General features: G+C 39.2%; 1 protein-coding gene across 2 annotated transcripts in view; it reads left to right on the top strand.

The window, feature by feature from the left end:
- Positions 1–18,590, top strand: part of LOC149309469 (contactin-associated protein-like 2) — a 1,389,887-nt gene that overhangs the window by 704,642 nt on the left and 666,655 nt on the right. For both annotated transcript variants that reach the window (XM_089532517.1, XM_089532516.1), the window contains exons 5-6: positions 7,506–7,715; positions 17,580–17,764. In XM_089532517.1, the coding sequence (XP_089388643.1) occupies positions 7,506–7,715; positions 17,580–17,764 (395 nt within the window). The remainder of the gene's footprint in view (positions 1–7,505; positions 7,716–17,579; positions 17,765–18,590) is intronic.

Raw genomic sequence — 18,590 nt, 5'->3', positions numbered from 1 at the left:
TAACCTGTCGTCAAAGCGGCATTGCATTAATGTGAATGTCCATTAATGCAAAATGCCAGCCAATGTCACTTTAATCACAGGTTAATGGTGGGATAATGATGGGATCTGCCAACTTCATCTGAAAGCCTTTTGCACGATCACTGCCATTTGCACTTCCAGGATGGGATAAGCACAAATTCATCCTGAAAGTCTTTCCTGCGATTGTGTGGGAAGGATGGGAACATGGTCATCTGTGGTTTTAAATTCTTAGGCCCATATCCAATTGCTAGTTCCAATAGAGTAAAGCAATTAACTCAATTAGGTAAGCTAACATTCAGCAACTATTCAGTGGATCTATTGTACTTGAAACTAGTGATTGGAAATACACCTAAATCTAATTAGGACAGCTTTCTTAGAGAACTTTTAAACTTTGGAGTTCATCCTTGTGAATGCTTAACCTAAAGTACAACCAGCAAAGAAACATTTCATTTTTCAGAGCACCAGATTTACTTTACTTAGCTTTAATCATCTTTAAACAGAGCCACCCTATTGCAAAGACCAATTTTATGCAGGTTAGAAATAAATACATGAGTTGTTGTTTGATGTTAGCTGCCTCCAAGTCAGCTACGACTCATGGTGACCCTATGAATGAAACATCTACAAGAACTCATATTCTCAACCTTCTTCTCAGGTTCTGCAGGTTCAGGCTTGTGACCTCCCTGATTGAGTCTAGCCATCTGACATGTGGTCTTCCTCTCATTCTACTACCTTCTACCTTTCCTAATATTATTATCTTTTCTAATGAGTCATGCCTTCCTTTGATGTGGCCAAAGTATGACACCCTCAATATCATTATCTTGGTTTCCAGGGAGAATTCAGGTTTGATCAGATCAAGGACCTATGATGATCTATGGTATTCTCAGCAGTCTTCTCCAGTACCACATCTTTAATGAGTTGATTTTCTTTCTATCTGTTTATTTATTTATTTATTTTGCTGTTCAGTTCTCACATCTGTATATGGTAATGGGGAATACAATGGATAATGTTAACTTTAGCATTCAGTTCTATATCTTTACATTTTAGAATCCTGTCTAGTTCTTTCATAACTGCCCTTTCCATACCTAACCTTGTTCTGATTTCTTGACTGCAGTCTTGATTCTAATCAATGTTTGATCCACAGTATGGGAAATATTTGTCTATTTCAATCCCCTTGTTGTCTAGGTTGAATTTATGTAAATCATCTATGGTCACTATGTCTGTTTTCTTTATGTTCAGTAGTAAGCCTGCCTTTGTACTTTCTTCTTTAACTTTCCTTAGTATTTGTTGCAAGTCTATGATGTTTTCTGCTAGTAGTATCAGTTACCTCCTCCTTTTTCTTTCTGACATTTGTATCAACACTTAATGATATAAACCTTATTTGCAATGCCTGGCAAACCTCAGACTTATGTCATCTCTGCTTTCTCAGTTTATCGGCCTTATTCATCCTATATGCTGTTTTCAATATATGTTGTTCTCTCTAACCCAAGTAAAAACACAAAGGGCAGTTTTAGATAACCTTTCAGCTTCTGGATGCTCTGGACTACAACCCCCATAATCCCATACAATTGGACATGTTGGACCTTTAGGAACTGAGGTGGAAAACATGTTGTTATTGTGTGCCTTCAAGTCATTTCTGAATTATGATGACCCTAAGACAACACTATCATGGTGTTTGGGGTTTTTGGTGAGATTTATTCAGAAAGGATTCCCTTTGACTTCCTCTGAGGTTGAAGGATTGCAACTTGCCCAAGATCATCCAGTGGGTTTCTATGGCCTAGTGGTGAGTTGAACTCTGGTCTCCATAGTCATAGTCTAATGGTTAAGCCACTACATCCTGATGGCTCTCAAAAGATGGTGGGCCAAACATTTCCCATTTGTAAAAAAAGAAGTGTAATAAACTGAAGGCAATTCACAAAGGCAGTTTAATGTAAGATATATCTTGATCCATTTCAAATTGGCTTCAGGTCAGGATACGGAGTGGAGACTGCCCTGGTCGCCTTGGTCGATGACCTCCGTCTGTGCATTGACAGGGGAAGTGTGGCCCTGTTGGTGCTCTTAGATATCTCAGTGGCCTTCGATATCATAGACCATGGTATCCTTCTGGAACGCCTGAGAGAGTTGGGAATCGCTAGCTCTGCTTTGCAGTGGCTATGTTCCTACCTCTCAGGCAGATTCCAGATGGTGATGCTGGGGGACAGCTGCTCCTCTATGAGAGAGCTGACATCTGACATCCCTCAGGGTGCCATTCTGTCCCCCATGCTGTTTAACATTTACATGAAGCTGCTGGGTGAGATCATCCAGAGACATGGGGCGGGGTGTTATCAGTATGCTGATGACACCCAAATTTATTTCTCTATGTCTCGGACTGTTTCAGTGACCAAGGAGGGCATCTCCCCCCTGAATGACTGCCTGAAGTTGGCAATGGATTGGATGAGGGCAGGGACGTAGCCAGGATTTTGGGAACAGGGGGGTCCAAACTAAGTGCCACCATTTTGAGAGACTAAGAGCTGGAATATTGAGTTAAAATCCTCAGAAAGTCCCCGTAATGTTAATATTAAGGGGTTATATAACAATAAACCAAAATATTCATAACCTACAATTTTGGGTGAATAAAGCCATTATGACAATGTGGTAAAATAAAACCAATCAAAAACTATAACAAATTTCTTTATTAAGAAGAATTAAGTATAGCAACATGACATACAGGCACTTTACTAGCCTTATAAGGTTAAAACTTGTTCAATATTATGCTGCTAATATATTATTATTATTATTATTATTAGTAGTAGTAGTAGTAGTAGTAGTATTTAACCCAAAGCTGCTTTGGGTCCCAATCTGCGGAGAAAAGTGGGATGCAAAAACCACCACAACCACCAAATAATAATAATAATAATAATAATAATAATAATTAACCCAAAGCTGCTTTGGGTCCCAATCTGAGGAGAAAAATGGGATGCGAAAACCACCACAATTATTATTGTTGTAGTATTTCTCCCTAGGTTGGAGCCCTCTTACTAGGAAAACTTGCCCCCCCCCTTCCAGCCTTTAAGTGACCCTCTTTCCCCCAGTCCTGCCTTCCAAAAAGTGGGGTGCTCTTTTCCCACCCACCCCAAAAAATCCCTGCAAAATGTTTGCAACCTGTTTGGCCATCCTTCCCCCATCCCTGGCTTTGGAGGCACGAGAAAGGGAGAGGGAAAGGAACAACGATGTTACCTGCCCTCCCTCCTGACCATCCCTTCCTCAAAAAAAGGCACCAATTCTGGGGAGGGAGGTAAAATGTAGAGATTTATCTCCCCTTCACAGTGACTGCACAAGAAGGGTGGATTGGTAAGGAGTGGAAGGAAAGAGTCCCTTCCTTCCTTCCTTCCTTCCTTCCTTCCTTCCTTCCTTCCTTCCTTCCCTTCTCCTCCTCCTCTTCTCCTTCTGCAGGAACGGAGACTTTTTTCTACCAAGGAGCAGAAGGAGAGGGAAAAGGGGAGAAAGTAAGGGAAAGAACTAAATCACAGGGAGGGAGGCCGGCCGTGCCCCACTCCTACTCCCTCTTTCTCAGTGAGCGCACTCCCAATGGGAGGAGGAGGAGGTGGAAGGGGCTTGAATGCGCCCACACCCCAAGGGGGGGTCCAGACCCCTCGGACCCCCCCCCCCTTGGCTACGTCCCTGATGAGGGAAAATAGACTTAAGCTGAATCCAAATAAAACAGAGGTACTCGTGATAGGTAACCCCAATCTCGGTATGGAGATAAGTTCACCAGTTCTAGATGGGGTCACACTTCCCCTGAAAGACTGCGTCTGCAGCTTAGGTGTGCTCCTGGATTCATCGCTTCAACTATCTTCTCAGATTGATGCAACAGCCAGGAGTGCCTATTATCAGCTTCGGCTGATACTCCAGTTGCGCCCCTACCTGGAGCAGCGGGACCTAGAAACTGTCGTACATGTTCTAGTAACCTCTTGTCTTGATTTATGCAATGCTCTTTACATGGGGCAACCTTTGTGCCACGTCTGGAAGCTCCAAATGATACAAAACATGGCAGCCAGACTGGTCACCAGAAAATCCAAGTTCGACCATATTACACCTATTTTAAAATCATTACATTGGCTGCATAGTAGCTTCCAGACACAGTACAAGGTGTTGGTTATCACCTATAAAGCCCTACATGGCCTGAGTCCAGTCTACTTGAAGGAATGCCTCCTCCCATATTGGCAAAAACCACCTTTGAGTGCTCTTTTCCTAAGAAACCCCTATGAAATTCACGACATTACCAGGACTTGAAGGCACATACATACTTAAAGACAGGAGAGATATTTATATGTTGACCCATCACTATTTGGTTTCATGAGGTGCAGAACACAGTTTGCTTCTATTTGCAGCTTTCATCTGTGACTTACATTGTGCATTTTAGGGAATTCATAGGGCCAGTCTCTGATAATTTGTGAACAGGAATCAGTATTATTGCCCCAATATATAAAAAAGGCAACAGGAAAGACCCAGACAATTACAGGCCCATTAGTCTTTTGGATATTGCTTCTAAATTATATGCTAGGTACCTATTGGAAAAAATTGAAGACTGGGCAGATAGTAATAATCTACTGGCAGAAGTACAAGCCAGTTTCCAAAAGGGGAAGTCAACAATTGATCTGTGTTTTGTGTTGAACTTCCTCATGTGCAAATATGTTCATAACCTGAAACAAAAATTGTATGTTGCCTTTGTTGATTTGAAATCTGTGTTTGATTCGAATTCTAAATTTTTGTTGTGGCAGAAACTAGAGAAAACAAATATTGACCACCGTTTATTATTTCTTATAAAGTCATTGTATACCAATACATCGTTACAGGTTAAAGTGGACCTGGCAGGACATCTTACTTCAAAGATTGATGCATCTGTAGGAGTTAAACAAGGTTGCATTTTAGCTCCTTTCTTGTTTAACTTTTTTATTAATGAAGTAAAAGATCTGGAGGGTTTGCAATATGCCTCTGTCACAATTCTTGATACTAAAATTTATTTGTTAACGTATGCGGATGACATTGTTTTGATATCTAGAACGGAGGTAGGTCTAAGGAGACTTCTTGCAAAACTCTCCACATATTCTAAAAACAACAAACTGACAATTAATTACGACAAAACTCAGGTTATGGTCTTTGGAAGATGCCCCAAAAAACATGTTTGGCACTTAGATGGAAACATTATACGTCAAGTAAAATCATTTAGATATTTAGGCCTCTAGTTGCCGCAAACTTTAATGCAGCTTTTGTCTATCTGTAAGATTGTATTTTTAAATTTAATAGTTGTTCCTTCCAAGATGTTGTTTCTGAATATACTAATATTCAGAAACAACATCTTGGAAGGAACAACTATTAAATTTAAAAATACAATCTTACAGATAGACAAAAGCTGCATTAAAGTTTGCGGCAACTAGAGGGGGAAGTTTAGTAAACCCTGCCTTAATAGTATATAAAGCCAAAACAATGGCACAGTTTCTATATGGGGCAGAGGTTTGTGGTACCACAGGTAATCCAAACATAAACCTGGAACCCCCTCAGAATTACTTCTTGAGGTCATTGTTGGGCCTCCCTAGAGACACACCAACTGCCATGCTTAGATTGGAAACCAACATGCTTAGTATAGAAAGCCTTATAGATAAGAGAATTTTATGCTACTGGCTTAAAGTTCAGAGGATAGATAATAATAGACTTCCAAAAAAATGTTTGCTGGAACTGAATAACAGCATGCCCAACAAGAACTGGGTACATCAGGCTGCACAATTGATTATCAAATATGGAATTTCATTAGCTGAAATTAATGAACTCCAATTGGAAGTACAGATAAAGTTTATTAAGAACATAATAAGTGAAACATCGATACAAAAAGATTTCCATACTGCTTATCTGTCCTCATGTGCCCCCTATACTATAAACTCAAGACGTTCTGTATTTTTCCAGACTATTTTGTTAGTTTAACATTTGCAAATTTACGGAAAGCTTTTACCGAATTAAGATTAAATATGATGGATACAGCATACAGAGACAGAAGATATAGAGGTATTCCAGCAAAAGAAGGTACTTGTGTATATGGTTGTCAAGAGGTAGAGGACCTTGTTCATTACATGTTATTTTGTCCTCTCTACCAAGAACCAAAAGAAAGGTTCATTACACCTATAATAGAAACCAGCCCCAGTCAGAACCCACAGGATATGACCTTTCACCTTCTACTGGACCTGAATAAATATGTTACCTGGAAAGTAGCTTTGTTTGCCTTAGCAGCTAAAAAAATCAGAAATAAGTATATAACAGGGATAGCCATAAATTGTAAAGGTGATGACTATATTTGACAAAATTTTTAATGGGCATAATGACAATTGTTGTTTTAGAAATCCTGTACCAGATATAAGGTACCCACATTGTAGATATAATTTACATGTATTGTTATACTGTTATATTATTATATTGTTATATGTATTGTTGTTTTGTTCTGTGCAATGACCCTTGGTCAAAAGCAATAAAACTTGATTTGATTTGTAATATGATTTGGCCACAGGAAGGATTTTAGGTTGATGTTGAGGTGATTACATAGTTTTGAGGATGCAGTATAGAGTTTGTCTTGTATCTGAGGAAATTATCACACTGTTCTTAAATACTGGAATAGAAGCAGGATTTTAATTGTAATGTCAGGATCGTACTGCATGACTTTGTGGCTGGCCAGTAGCTATCGTGTAGCTAATCTGTGCCTCTGCTGCTACTTTTAATGAACAGGAAAATAGCAATAGCAAGTAGCAAACTCCCACAAATAGCTGTGAATTTCACTGTTTACCCATTGTTGAAGCATGCGTGATAGGCCCTTCCCAGGGTAACTGATGAACCCACATTGTGTGAGTGAGTGTTACTCTCTTCTCTTCCCCTTCTCTGTCCCCAAACATCCATAGGCATTCTACTTCTGGTGCTGAGAAGGAAAGGAAGTATTGGCTCTTTTCTCAAAAGAGGCTTCTCTGTGCTCCCCCCAAACCTGCCAAATAAGGAATTATGATTTACTCATGAGGAGGCAATCATTCCTCCTTTGGCAGGAGGAAGGGGGGAGAAGTGGGCAGGACAGGGGAACAGGGTTAAGGAGAAATGAAGAAGAGAGCCTGCAGGGATCTTCTATGGCACAAAAAGCCCCATTGCACTATTGAAGAGAAGTGCAGTATTAAAAGTTCCAACCCCAGTATGTTTTTGGATTTTTTTTATTAACACAATTGCAGCAAAAGTGAGGTGGGATAATCTCATGCAATAATCTCCTATCTCATCAGTTTTCAGAGGAAAAGCCATACACATAAAATAATATATTGAGACAGGGTTCCATTTTGCACTCTTTAATAAATTATAACCAGGGGAAAGTGTTTTCACAATGCAGATTCAATTTATTGCATGCTCCAAATATATGTACTTTTGTATAAGATAGTCCCAACAATGCATAACTATTCCGGCAACCATTTTGTTTATTTTTTTCTCTTTAGGGGCTGATGTTATCAATTTTGATGGCCAGGGTGTTTTACCATACAGATTTGGACACAAGAAGAAAACACTGAAAACGCTGAAAGATGTCATCGCTCTGAAATTTAAAACCTCTGAAAGTGAAGGTGTAATCTTCCATGGAGAAGGCCAACAAGGAGACTACATCACCCTGGAACTGAAAAAGGCTAAACTGGTCCTCAATTTAAATTTAGGTATGGTTTGATTTAAAAACAAAAACAAAAAACCACCAGCCTATTCACCCTACATTAGATTGATATATTCAGCCATATTTTCTATTCTTAAGCTGTCTTCAGAAAAAAAAGAGCTGAAAAACAGTTTTGATGTGCAACGAGCAACCTCTTATACAGTTAAAATGAATATAGATTGGTTTCTAGAACTTTTGTCTTATAATGGGATCAACTATATTCCAGCAATCTTTTAACCTCATGGTACTCAAAACTCTGGCACGAAGGGAAAAAATGCATATTTCTGACTATGACACTTTTGAATATAACTAGGCCTTTTCTCTGACTCTAAAGGCCTATTGAAGTGCTGTGCCTTTATTAACTGATGAAGCCAGTTAATGGCTGTGCTTGGAGCTTATCGCACAGCCCCTTGGGACGCTCCTGATGTGGAACGAAAGGGGGTAGGATGGGAACAGAATGGGGGCTATCACCCATTTTATTGCATGCTGGAATGCTGGTGCTGGAAGTTCCTATTCCATTCCCGATCCGTACCCAGAGGAGGCAATTTTCAGGAACACTTCTGAACAGTTCCTTAAGATCACCTCCTTTGGGACAGATCTGGAATGGAATGGGAACATTCAGGTGTGCGATTAAAATCAGTGATAGCCTCCATTCTGTTCCCATCCTGCCCCCTTTCATTTTGCACTGAGAGCATCCCAAGGGGCTCTGCGATAAGCTCCCTTGTTTGCTTTGCCCTGTCTGTCATGTTCAGGTCAGCTGATCTTGCTGTCTTCTACCCATTAGTGCAAGATGGTCTGAAATGAGGAAACTGTTTTAATGTGTATATTCTCCACACAATTTCAAGCCAAGGTTTGGAAAACCTAATTCTTTGGACCAATTTCCACAGTCTTCTAGCCAGCATGGCTACTATGTGGAATAGATATGAGAAATCACAAGATTCTTCTGAAGTGTACAATTGCCATAAACCCTAGCCAGCCTAGCCAATATTGAGGAATCCTTGGGGTTTCAGTCCCACAATATCCAACATGGGATGTGCTGTGCTACAGAACCACAATGGGAGCTATACACCAAAGATTATTTCTTGCTTAAAACTTTCTGTCACAAATGTGTGGTAGTGAAATAGGTCAGTGAAGATCTACCAGCAAGCTCTAAATAGTTTCAAAGCCTGAATGGAGCTTTATTCTCTATACTTGGCCATGGTTCTTCCTTTGACAACCATTAATTTCTAGAAACTAATCCCTATTACTGAACATTTTTTTGAAACTATAATCAAAATGATAATTCTGCTAGTTATTCAAGAAAGCACAGCAGACAGTATTTATAACATAAAAGCCAGCATGATGCTACTTTCTGAAGTGAGATGCTTGCAACAAACTCTCACTCCAGCATAGAATTTGAAGTTGTAAGTTGTGTAGTAAGTTATAAATAATAATAATAATAAATAAAAATTTTATTTATATACCGCCCTTCCAATGATCAGGGCGGTGAACAGCATATAAAATCAATACAATAAAATACAAAGCATATACAAATAAACAGGCAAAATACACATATTAAAAACAAATTAAAAACCCATCAGCCATCCATCATGTTAACAGAAGAGGGAGGCAGGCCAACTGGAGCTTCACTCGGGGAATGCAGCTTGGAATAAGAAGGTTTTTAGATCCCTTCTAAATTGGGCCAGGGAGGTGGCTGAGCGGAGCTCTGTGGGCAGCGTGTTCCAAAGGGCTGGGGCAGCGATGGAATAACCAAACATATATCTTTATGACACTTATTTACCCATTTAGGTATAAAATGCAGCTAAGCTACTTAACATTTTATACTAAATAGAGCAAGGAGGATATTGTTTTGGACTGATCCTCAGCCCAGCTGCAATGCAAGAATTGAGCAACTTGGGTTAAATAATTTTAAATCAGCATAATGAGGTAAGGTGGTGGAGTGCATGGTTTTGCTTCTCATCTCCTCATAATAAAAAAGTAATAATAACTGAGCCCTGTTTTATAGATATAGGTTTAGCATTTAATAAGAAGCACAGTTACTAATGATTTGTTGTTGTTGTTCTTACCTGCCCTCAAGCCAATTTTGACTGATGGTGATCCTGTGGATGAGACATCTTCTTATCCTAAATACAGATTTCTCATCAAGAGTATCAAATGAAATGGCACTCCCATGTTTTTAATAGACTTTTAATAAACTTTTTAAAATAGACTTTTCATATCTATGGAGTCAAAGACTTTGCTATAGTCTATGAAGCACATGCTGATTTTTTTCCTGGAATCCCTTAGTGCACTCCATTAGGCATCATATATTGCCAATGTGGTCCGGAGTGCCTCTCTTTTCCTGAACCCCACTTGCACCTCTGGAATTTCTCTGTCTGTATGTTATTGGAATCTATGTTGCAGAAGTTTGAGCATACTAGTTTTACCCTTCTTCTTCTGTACCTACAGATGCTTTCTTTCTTGTTCCATTTATAACCTTAAACTTGCCTTTTGGGCAAATAACCTTTAAACATGCTAATATCTTCAAATGCCCCTTTAATATGCTTAACAGGTAAGTAACAGTAATTTCCCAATTAATGTGGGAAACCAATGTTCAGAACATTTACATTTCCACTTTGAACCATAGTTGAACTGTGTCTGAATGTGCTAAGACACAAGGGCTCCTTCACATGTGGGAGATGAATGATGAATGTCATTCCCTTAAACTACTTGAGCTTTGGGAATTCAATATGGAGGCCTCTACAAGCATTCAGTATGAAGATAAGATCAATGCCTCTTTTTTTTCCCCTTTAATAAAAAGGTGAATGGGTCACATGAATCCAGTGGTCATACCAACACTCATCTTCATGGAGCATCTCTTTATCAGATTATTTCAGCTACAAGGAAGGGAAGGTTAGCTGTCCACTCCACCACTCTATGTGAGACTGGGTTATTTTTCATGCAGATCATGAAGACAACTATGGATTCAGCATTCAAATCAGAGCTTCAGAATATTTTTTTACATAATTACTTTGTTAGTTGAAAAATTGTGTCTGATTTTAAAAGTTATTCAGATTGTTAAATGACATCAATGGATTCCATTGTGATAAATAATTCACAATATCTTAATTTATTATTTATGTAAAATAATTTTGGATGGGTGCTCATTTTGGCTATTTTTAATAATTTCAAAATTAAAAATTACATTTTACTAATGTGTTGTTAATTATCAGTGTAATGAATGTCAAAATCTTCACTAAAAGAATAATATATACTAAAAGTATATATAGTATATGTTAAAGTATATATACTAAAAGTATAATATATACTTTTAGTGAAGATTCTGATATTCATTACACTGATAATTGAAAATGTTAGAATAAAATGTTTACTTTTCCAGACCCTGACTCCAATAGGAATGCAGGGGATAGAAGAAATGGTTATCAGTTGGACTGAATGGAGGTGGAGTGCCTCAGCTTGAAATATATAGTATAAATCATAGAAGGAATATTTTATGCAATTCTGGTCACTGGTCACTGCACCTGGAAAAAATAAAGTATAGAAGAGGGCGGCCAAAAGGATCTAGAGATAGAGCAATTCAATGCTGTGGGCTTTTCAGCTTACAAAAAAGTGAATGATGGAGTGGGGAATGATAGAGGTATATACGAATATGAAGAAAAAGGGTCAGAAGCAAACCACTCCTCCCCTATAATACATCCATAATAGGAACGATGGGATGAAGATGAATGATGAGATGAAAGTTGAATGATGAGAAATTCCAAATACATTACAGGATGCATTTGTTTACATTATCAAATTACTTCCACCAAAATTCAATGATGGGGCAAAACAGACAGGTGGCTTGGAGTGGCCCTGGGCCACTCCAGCCTCAATTGTCCTCCTATCATTCCAGGACCACAGAGACTGGCCACCGTGTGGTCCCAAACGGCAGCTGGGAAGGAGTGGTATTTCACCAGTCCTTTTCTGATTGGCTTTGGGATGCCTGAGATGGCCTCACAGCAGCTTCCAACTACATCGGGGGCATGTGTAATCTGCATGCCATGTCCCCGAAGTGGCTGGAAGTTGCACTTGTTGGCCCATCTGTTTCGGGCCAATGACAGCTATCTTAAAGATGGGTTTAAAGGAAGATTAAAAGGATAAGGCTAATATATAGCTACTAATTAAAGCAATATGTGAAGAATGTGAAAAAAACTTGTTAATATTTGCAACTTTGATGAAAAAGAAGAGTGTCTCAGCATTTAAGAAAAATCAGATCAGTCACAAGATTTTTCACACTTTAATTCATTTATTAAAAAAATAAATTATTTAAAGGTTTTCCTTTATGTACTTTCTGTGCAATAACCAATACTTTCGCACAGGATTTAGTGCATTTTATGCAAGTTAGATATGGTCTGCTGGAAAGCACATTTTCTATATGGAAAAACCATATATATGCTTGCACAAATGAAGGGTGCTCATTGAAATCCAAAGTACACAGAGTGCTCCAAAACTGCAGAAAAAAATCTTAATATTCTTGCAGGACAGAAGAAAATTACTGAAATTATTTGTTGTTGCTGTTGCTGCTGCTGTTATCCCACTTTCCCCCCAAAGTTAGAACTGAAAGTAGCTTACAATTTAAAAGAATACAATTGAAAACATACAAAAGTGAACATTAAAACAGAATTAAACTGTTGCAGTATAAAACACAATACTCATTAAAAAGACAAAATGCAGTTTAAAAAGATAAAAGTGCTTAAAAACAGTACAATTGAAACAGTATAACATCCCACCCATAACATAATACCCAGAGCATTATATCCAGAGGAAAAGCTATTACCTTCATATCCTGCTTTTCAGCTCCCATAGCTCTTTGATCTGATGCAGCAGAGTTCTTACATGCTTATTAAGACCACCACTAATAGGTGTGATTTTCTTTCCATTCTTGGTCTGAAGATCATCATGCAAATGAGGATAGCATAGCTCTGTTCAGCACAAATTGTTTCTGACAAATGCCATTGAAATTCTAATCATTTCCATTCCCTTTCCCATACTTTTCTCAGCTCAGTCAACCATTTATCAGTATGATAAATGACATCTCTTACATATGTGCTTAGTGAGGTGAGAATATATACTTTAAGGTCAGAACTGGGGTTAGGAAAGGTCTACTGGGGGGAAAAATAGATACCAAGAATCCTTTAACATGGAGTTTTGATCAAACTGCAGTCACAACAAGAAAAATGTGGAAGGTTACTGAGCAACATGGCCAAGATGTCCTTTACTGCTGCTGCTTCTTTTGCAAGTGAAATCAGTTACTAGATTTAATGACTAGATGTTGTCTGTTAATAGTATAACTGCAAACAGTTGAACTATTAATGAACTCAGTATAAATTCAAATGCTAGATGCTGGGAACAAACCAGAATGTTCTTGTTGTCAGTTTCTTAGTACATTTTGCTAATTAGTGTTAGAAACCAAATGCTGGATTTGATGGACCTTTCATCTAATCTGGGTATGTAATTTTTGCCTGTTCTTATAAGCTGCTTTTTTTAGAATTCATTTGATCCATTTCTGTAGAACAATGTCTACTTGTTATACAGTTGAAAATTTTACATTCAAGAAAATAATATTATTTCACCAGGGATATATAAAGTCATATAGTTCTGACAGTTGCACCAAGTCAGACAGGTCTGTCTAAATCATGTTCTCTGCACTGGTTCTCCAATGTCACAATCAGGGACCTTTCCCAGCTTTTCCTGGAGGTGTCACATATTGAATGTAGGACATTTCTGTCTATCACATATGTGCTGTATCCATTGAGCAAGAGCCCTTTTTTATTTAATCCAGTGCCTAATCACCACTTCTCACTATAGGCATACCTCCGTTAACAAAGCATTTGAAAAAGAAGCTTCTTTTTACAAAGTCTTTCTATGCCTGCCCAGACACTCCTTTTTTCCCTTCTTTTTCCTCTGTCTTGAAGGAAGTGACTTAGCAGCACCAGAATTGCAAAGGCAGCACAAGGAAGCTTGAGAAACACAAATGTTCAGTGTTGGACTACAAAAGCATGTCTGTAGTAAACAATGCAGTAAAGCTTGAGCTAAGAAAGAATGGGAGTCTGCTCTAATTGACTCTACTATAGCTGTATGTGCCTATTTACAATTGGCAAGGTAAACAGTAGTGACCTCCAGAAACGTCTATCGAGCATGAGTGAACAGCAGAATAGGGAGAAAAGGGAAAGTAGGCTAGCCTGCCTCAATAGCACCCTCTAGCATGCTCCCCCCCCCAATTGTTTTATTTTATTACAATTCAGGCATAGTATAAAATGCCAACATATAAAAACAGAAATGATCGTCTAACAGTTATTAATAGCAAAATAATATAATAATACTGATATGGATATGATAATGTAAAAGCAGAGTACTGAGTTAAAAAGGCCTACAGTATTAATGAGGTTCTAATGATAATCAGATCCTGGCACAATTGAGTCTTCATGTAGAATATCTTTCCAGAACACTTGATGCTGTGGTGGAGGTTGATTCTCATGAATTATCATTGATGTACTCTGAAAAGGAACCATTTTTCAGTAAATGATGTTTTTCCAATTTGTCTTTTTTACTTTCTTACATTGCCTGTGAGTTTCTCCATCAGCCCTGTGTCCCAGGTTTTCCTCCATCAATTTTCTATTAAAAGTTAACCTGTTTCCCAGTTCTTAGCAGTTTCCAATCTGGCTATTACTATTAGGAAGGTGATCAAAGTTTTGTATTTCAGTATTTTGTTTCTGCAAGAAAGAGTGAGAAAAGTAGTAGTCCTGGGCAAAAATTCACCCTTTGTTTTGTTATTTTGGAGATGATGATATGTCAGACCAGAATGTACTTATTTTGGGCCATTCTAAGAAACTTGTATGAGGATTCATAAGCCCCCTAGCATGTTTTTAAACACAAAGATACACAAGTTTAGCCACTAAAATGGAAGTCATAAGAAGTGCTGTAAGATGTGAAGCCTAGTTTGGGGGGGGAGGGAGTCACTCCTGAATGCATTTTTGAAGAAGCCTGGAAATGACTGCTAGAAAGTTCATATATATTTTCTGTACTGTCCAAAAGGCCTGTGTTCCCTCCAGCCTTAACACAAACCAAAACCCCAGGGCCAGGATCAGGCCTGATCCTGCCAGACCAGACATGGATTTAGTGGATAGCCTTTATCCCTTGTTTTCTGTGGAGTTTCCTGGAAAGTCCATGACAACCCCCAGCTGTTTCCACAGGGGTGTTGTGTGGTTTCTGTAATCTGCCCCGTTTAACAGCCTGGCTGCAGCTCTTTAAACCAACTGAAGTTTACAAACACTCTTCAAAAGCAACCCCAAGTACAATATGTTACTGTAGTCCAAATGGGATGTAACCAAAGCATGTACCACCAAGGCCATATCCGACACAGCTGGCACACAAGCTTTAGATGTGCAAAAGCACTCCTAGTAGCTGCAAAAACCTGAATCTCAGTTCAAAGCTGAATCCAGGAGTGTTCCCAAACTGTGAACCTGCATCTTCAGTGGGAGTGTAACACCATCTAACATAGGCTGAAGCTCTGTTCCCTAATCTGCCTTCCATCTGACCAGGAGCACCTCTGTCTTGTCTGGATTATGTTTCAATTTGTTTGCCTTCATCCAGTCCATTACTGATGACAGACACTGGACCAGGACAGCCTCCTTGGAATGGAGTGGGAAGGAGTAATAGAGTTGGGTGTCATCCACATATTTATGGTACCACACCCCAAAACTCCATATTGAATACCATAAGGGACAAAACAGAACCCTGAGGGACCTCACAGGTCAATGCCCGGGGGGGGGGGTGTCGAGCAGGAGTGTCCTAGCATCACTTTCTGGGTTCACCCCTTCAGGAAGGAACGGAGCCACCCCAAGGTCCTATCCTAGAAGGCCCAGAAGGATAGCATGGTCCATGGTATCAAAAATGACTGAGAGGAACCAACAGGAATACACTTCCCCTGTCCAGTTCCGTGCGTACATTATCCACCAAGGTGACCAAGGCACCTTACAAACGGGCCTAAGCGGCGCCGTTGTTGCTCCAGGAATACGCGCGAGGGGTGGCACTTCCAGACGCGCCTTGCCCCTCGTGCGTATTCCGTACGGCAAGATAGTGGTGCCCTATACAGACGGGCGTGGCCATCTTGACGTAACGGACGCGCAGCGTCCGGACGTCTAAACCCGGAAGAGCCATCGTGAGTGCGCGCTTTGGCACTTGCGGCGGCTCTTCCGGGTTGCCGGAAGGAGTGCGATTTCTGCATTCTTTTTTTGCAACGCGGAGGAGTCGTGCTGTTTGGCTGCTGCGGCTCCTCCACGCTGCAACCGGCAGCGGCCCAAGACCACCCCTTTTGGGCGGTCTGTAATGGGCCCAAGACTGTTTCTGTTCCATAGCCAGGCCTGAAACCAGATTGAAGTGGTCTAGATAACCCATTTCATTCTGAAAACCCTGAAGGTTATATTCTTTTCTGCATGTTATATATATTTTTCTGCATAGGGCCTCTTTCACAGTATTTCATGAACTGTTAATTGGCTGGCTCTACCTAATTTTGCCCTGATATTTAACATCACAGAATTCTCCTTTCCTAAGGCCAGCATGTTTGGGAAGATGCGACAGTAGGATGCAATACATATGCACTAAATTAAAAGTTGATAGTTAACACAATCAAGGAAAAAGATCTGCTATTTTATGAATGACCCTCAGGATAACAGCTGGCTATGTACATGCATTTATGAAATTTGTTCTGTCCATTATGGCTATGGGCAACAGGTTAACCATACAGCAGATGCTACTCACTTTAGTTCCAGGGCACTTCATAATGAAATCCTTTTTATGTTCCCAGTAAGGAGAATATTTCATCCTCCCAGGATATTCTGTCACTGATCTCAGGGTAGCCATTTCTGAATGAAGGATTTTAAAGACTAGATAAGAAAGCAATGAATGACAAACAGTAGTTTAAATTATCTTAATCATGGCTTTAAATGGAATGACAGACTTTTAGCACATTTCTCAGTTTGCATTGTATGTGTTATCACCCACATTATCTTCTCCAGCACTACCACCATCCCTGCTGGAGAGATCCTTGTGGACTGAAGATATCTTTTTAGGAAGTCCCAAAGAGTTATAAAGGAGGCTATTTATAGCAAGATATCTTGGTTTTTAAAAATACTTTGAGCAGGCCTTGAAATGTTTAGGATGTGACTGAAAATCTAAATATCAAGTCTGGTCAAATAAATTCATAAATGTGCATTCTGTATCAAAATCCTTACTTTGTCTAGTTAGGTAACACACCAAATCTTATTCTGATCAAGCATGTGGATTTGTATTGCAGAAGAAACAGGCAAACACTTTAAATTATAGTATAGATTTGTTTGGAAACTAGAGTAAATACATCATGCATACGATGGACTTTGAGTACAATCCTAATATGCCAGGATTTCCAAAGCCCAGAGGAGCTAGCTGCATCTATGCTGAAACCCAAACCTCTCCAAGCCAAGCAGAGTTGGAACTTACTTAAAACAACCCCCAGAAGAGTGTTGCCTCCAAAAGAGCCTAATCCTAACCTGCTTTAGAAAAGCACATCATGGAGTTAGGATTGCACTCTTTGTCCGCAAAAGTTTATACCATAATAGACTTACTAACAATTATAATGTCAAAGTATTCTTTGTTGTTCTAAGTCTCTTTGTTCTCAGAAGAGTCAAAGCATGACTAACTTTGTCTGAATCCAATCCATTATATAGTAGCTGTTGGCCATTCTTGTATAACTGCGTATCAGCAGCTTACTTGTGGGATGGTAGTATGACATGACTTTTTATACAATACTCCATCAGAAGAATCCAGTATTTTCTTCTCTTCCTCTTCAACCTAGGTAGCAACCAATATGGCTCAATTTATGGGCACACATCTGTGACTACAGGTAGCCTCTTGGATGACCATCACTGGCATTCTGTAGTAATAGAGCGTCATGGGAGGAACATCAACCTCACACTTGATAGACACCTACAGCATTTCCGGATCAATGGGGAATTTGATTACTTGGACCTGGACTATGAGGTATGCAATTCCAATTGATCAGTAGTCATATTTAAATGTTCATTGAAATATTTTGAAAATGCCCACCTGGTTTGTATCAACAATATGTAATTTAAAACCCATCATTTGTAGGCACTTTGTTGTTGTGGTGGTGGTGGTGGTGTGCCTTCAAGTCATTTCCAGTTAGCACCTAGCTAAATCTGTCTAGCCTAGCCCTGCTCTCGTGTTATAACAGAAATGATGGTAGCTAAATGGCTTGTGACATTTATTTTGGCATAGGGCTTTTTAGACATCAGATCACATGTAACACTCAGGGAGAGTTCAGTACTAAAGCATCTATTTTACATACAAAGGGGCTCTTAGTCCTTGGTATTTCCAGTTAAAAGGTCCAGATTTTGGAATATTGGGTTTGAACATGCATTCATTAAAGCTGACTACAATTGCTGCTAGCTACATTTCAGAGGAAAAGATAAAAGTAAAGGTAGTCCATTCCATTCCATTTTAATAGGAACTTGCCCAATTTTTCTGAATTTTTAATAATTTTGACAGAAAGTATATTTTAAAAAAAAAGTTAATGAAAGCAAAACTGACTGATTTGTTCATGAGCAGGATTGGGTTGCATGCAGTCTGGTCACTCCTGCTCCCTTCCTCCCTTTCTGCAAGTAAGCAAAATGAGTTGGAAAACTTTGGTTAGTTTAACATCCAAATTAGAGATCCTTGTTTGTTGCTCCCAAACAGTTTTTAAGCAACAACAAACTGTAGGCTGTTGCTGGCTCATGTTTCTGATTTGCTTGGAAAGAGCAAAACTAGGACCAGAAGTTCAAATGATATGCTAAGATATCCTGCC

This window comes from Sceloporus occidentalis, unplaced genomic scaffold (genome assembly GCF_023333645.1).
Source record: "Sceloporus occidentalis isolate IW3139 unplaced genomic scaffold, rSceOcc1.0.p SCAF_7, whole genome shotgun sequence".
In the NCBI taxonomy this organism is placed as follows: Eukaryota; Metazoa; Chordata; class Lepidosauria; order Squamata; family Phrynosomatidae; genus Sceloporus; species Sceloporus occidentalis.
This window is presented reverse-complemented; position numbering and strand designations above follow the sequence as displayed.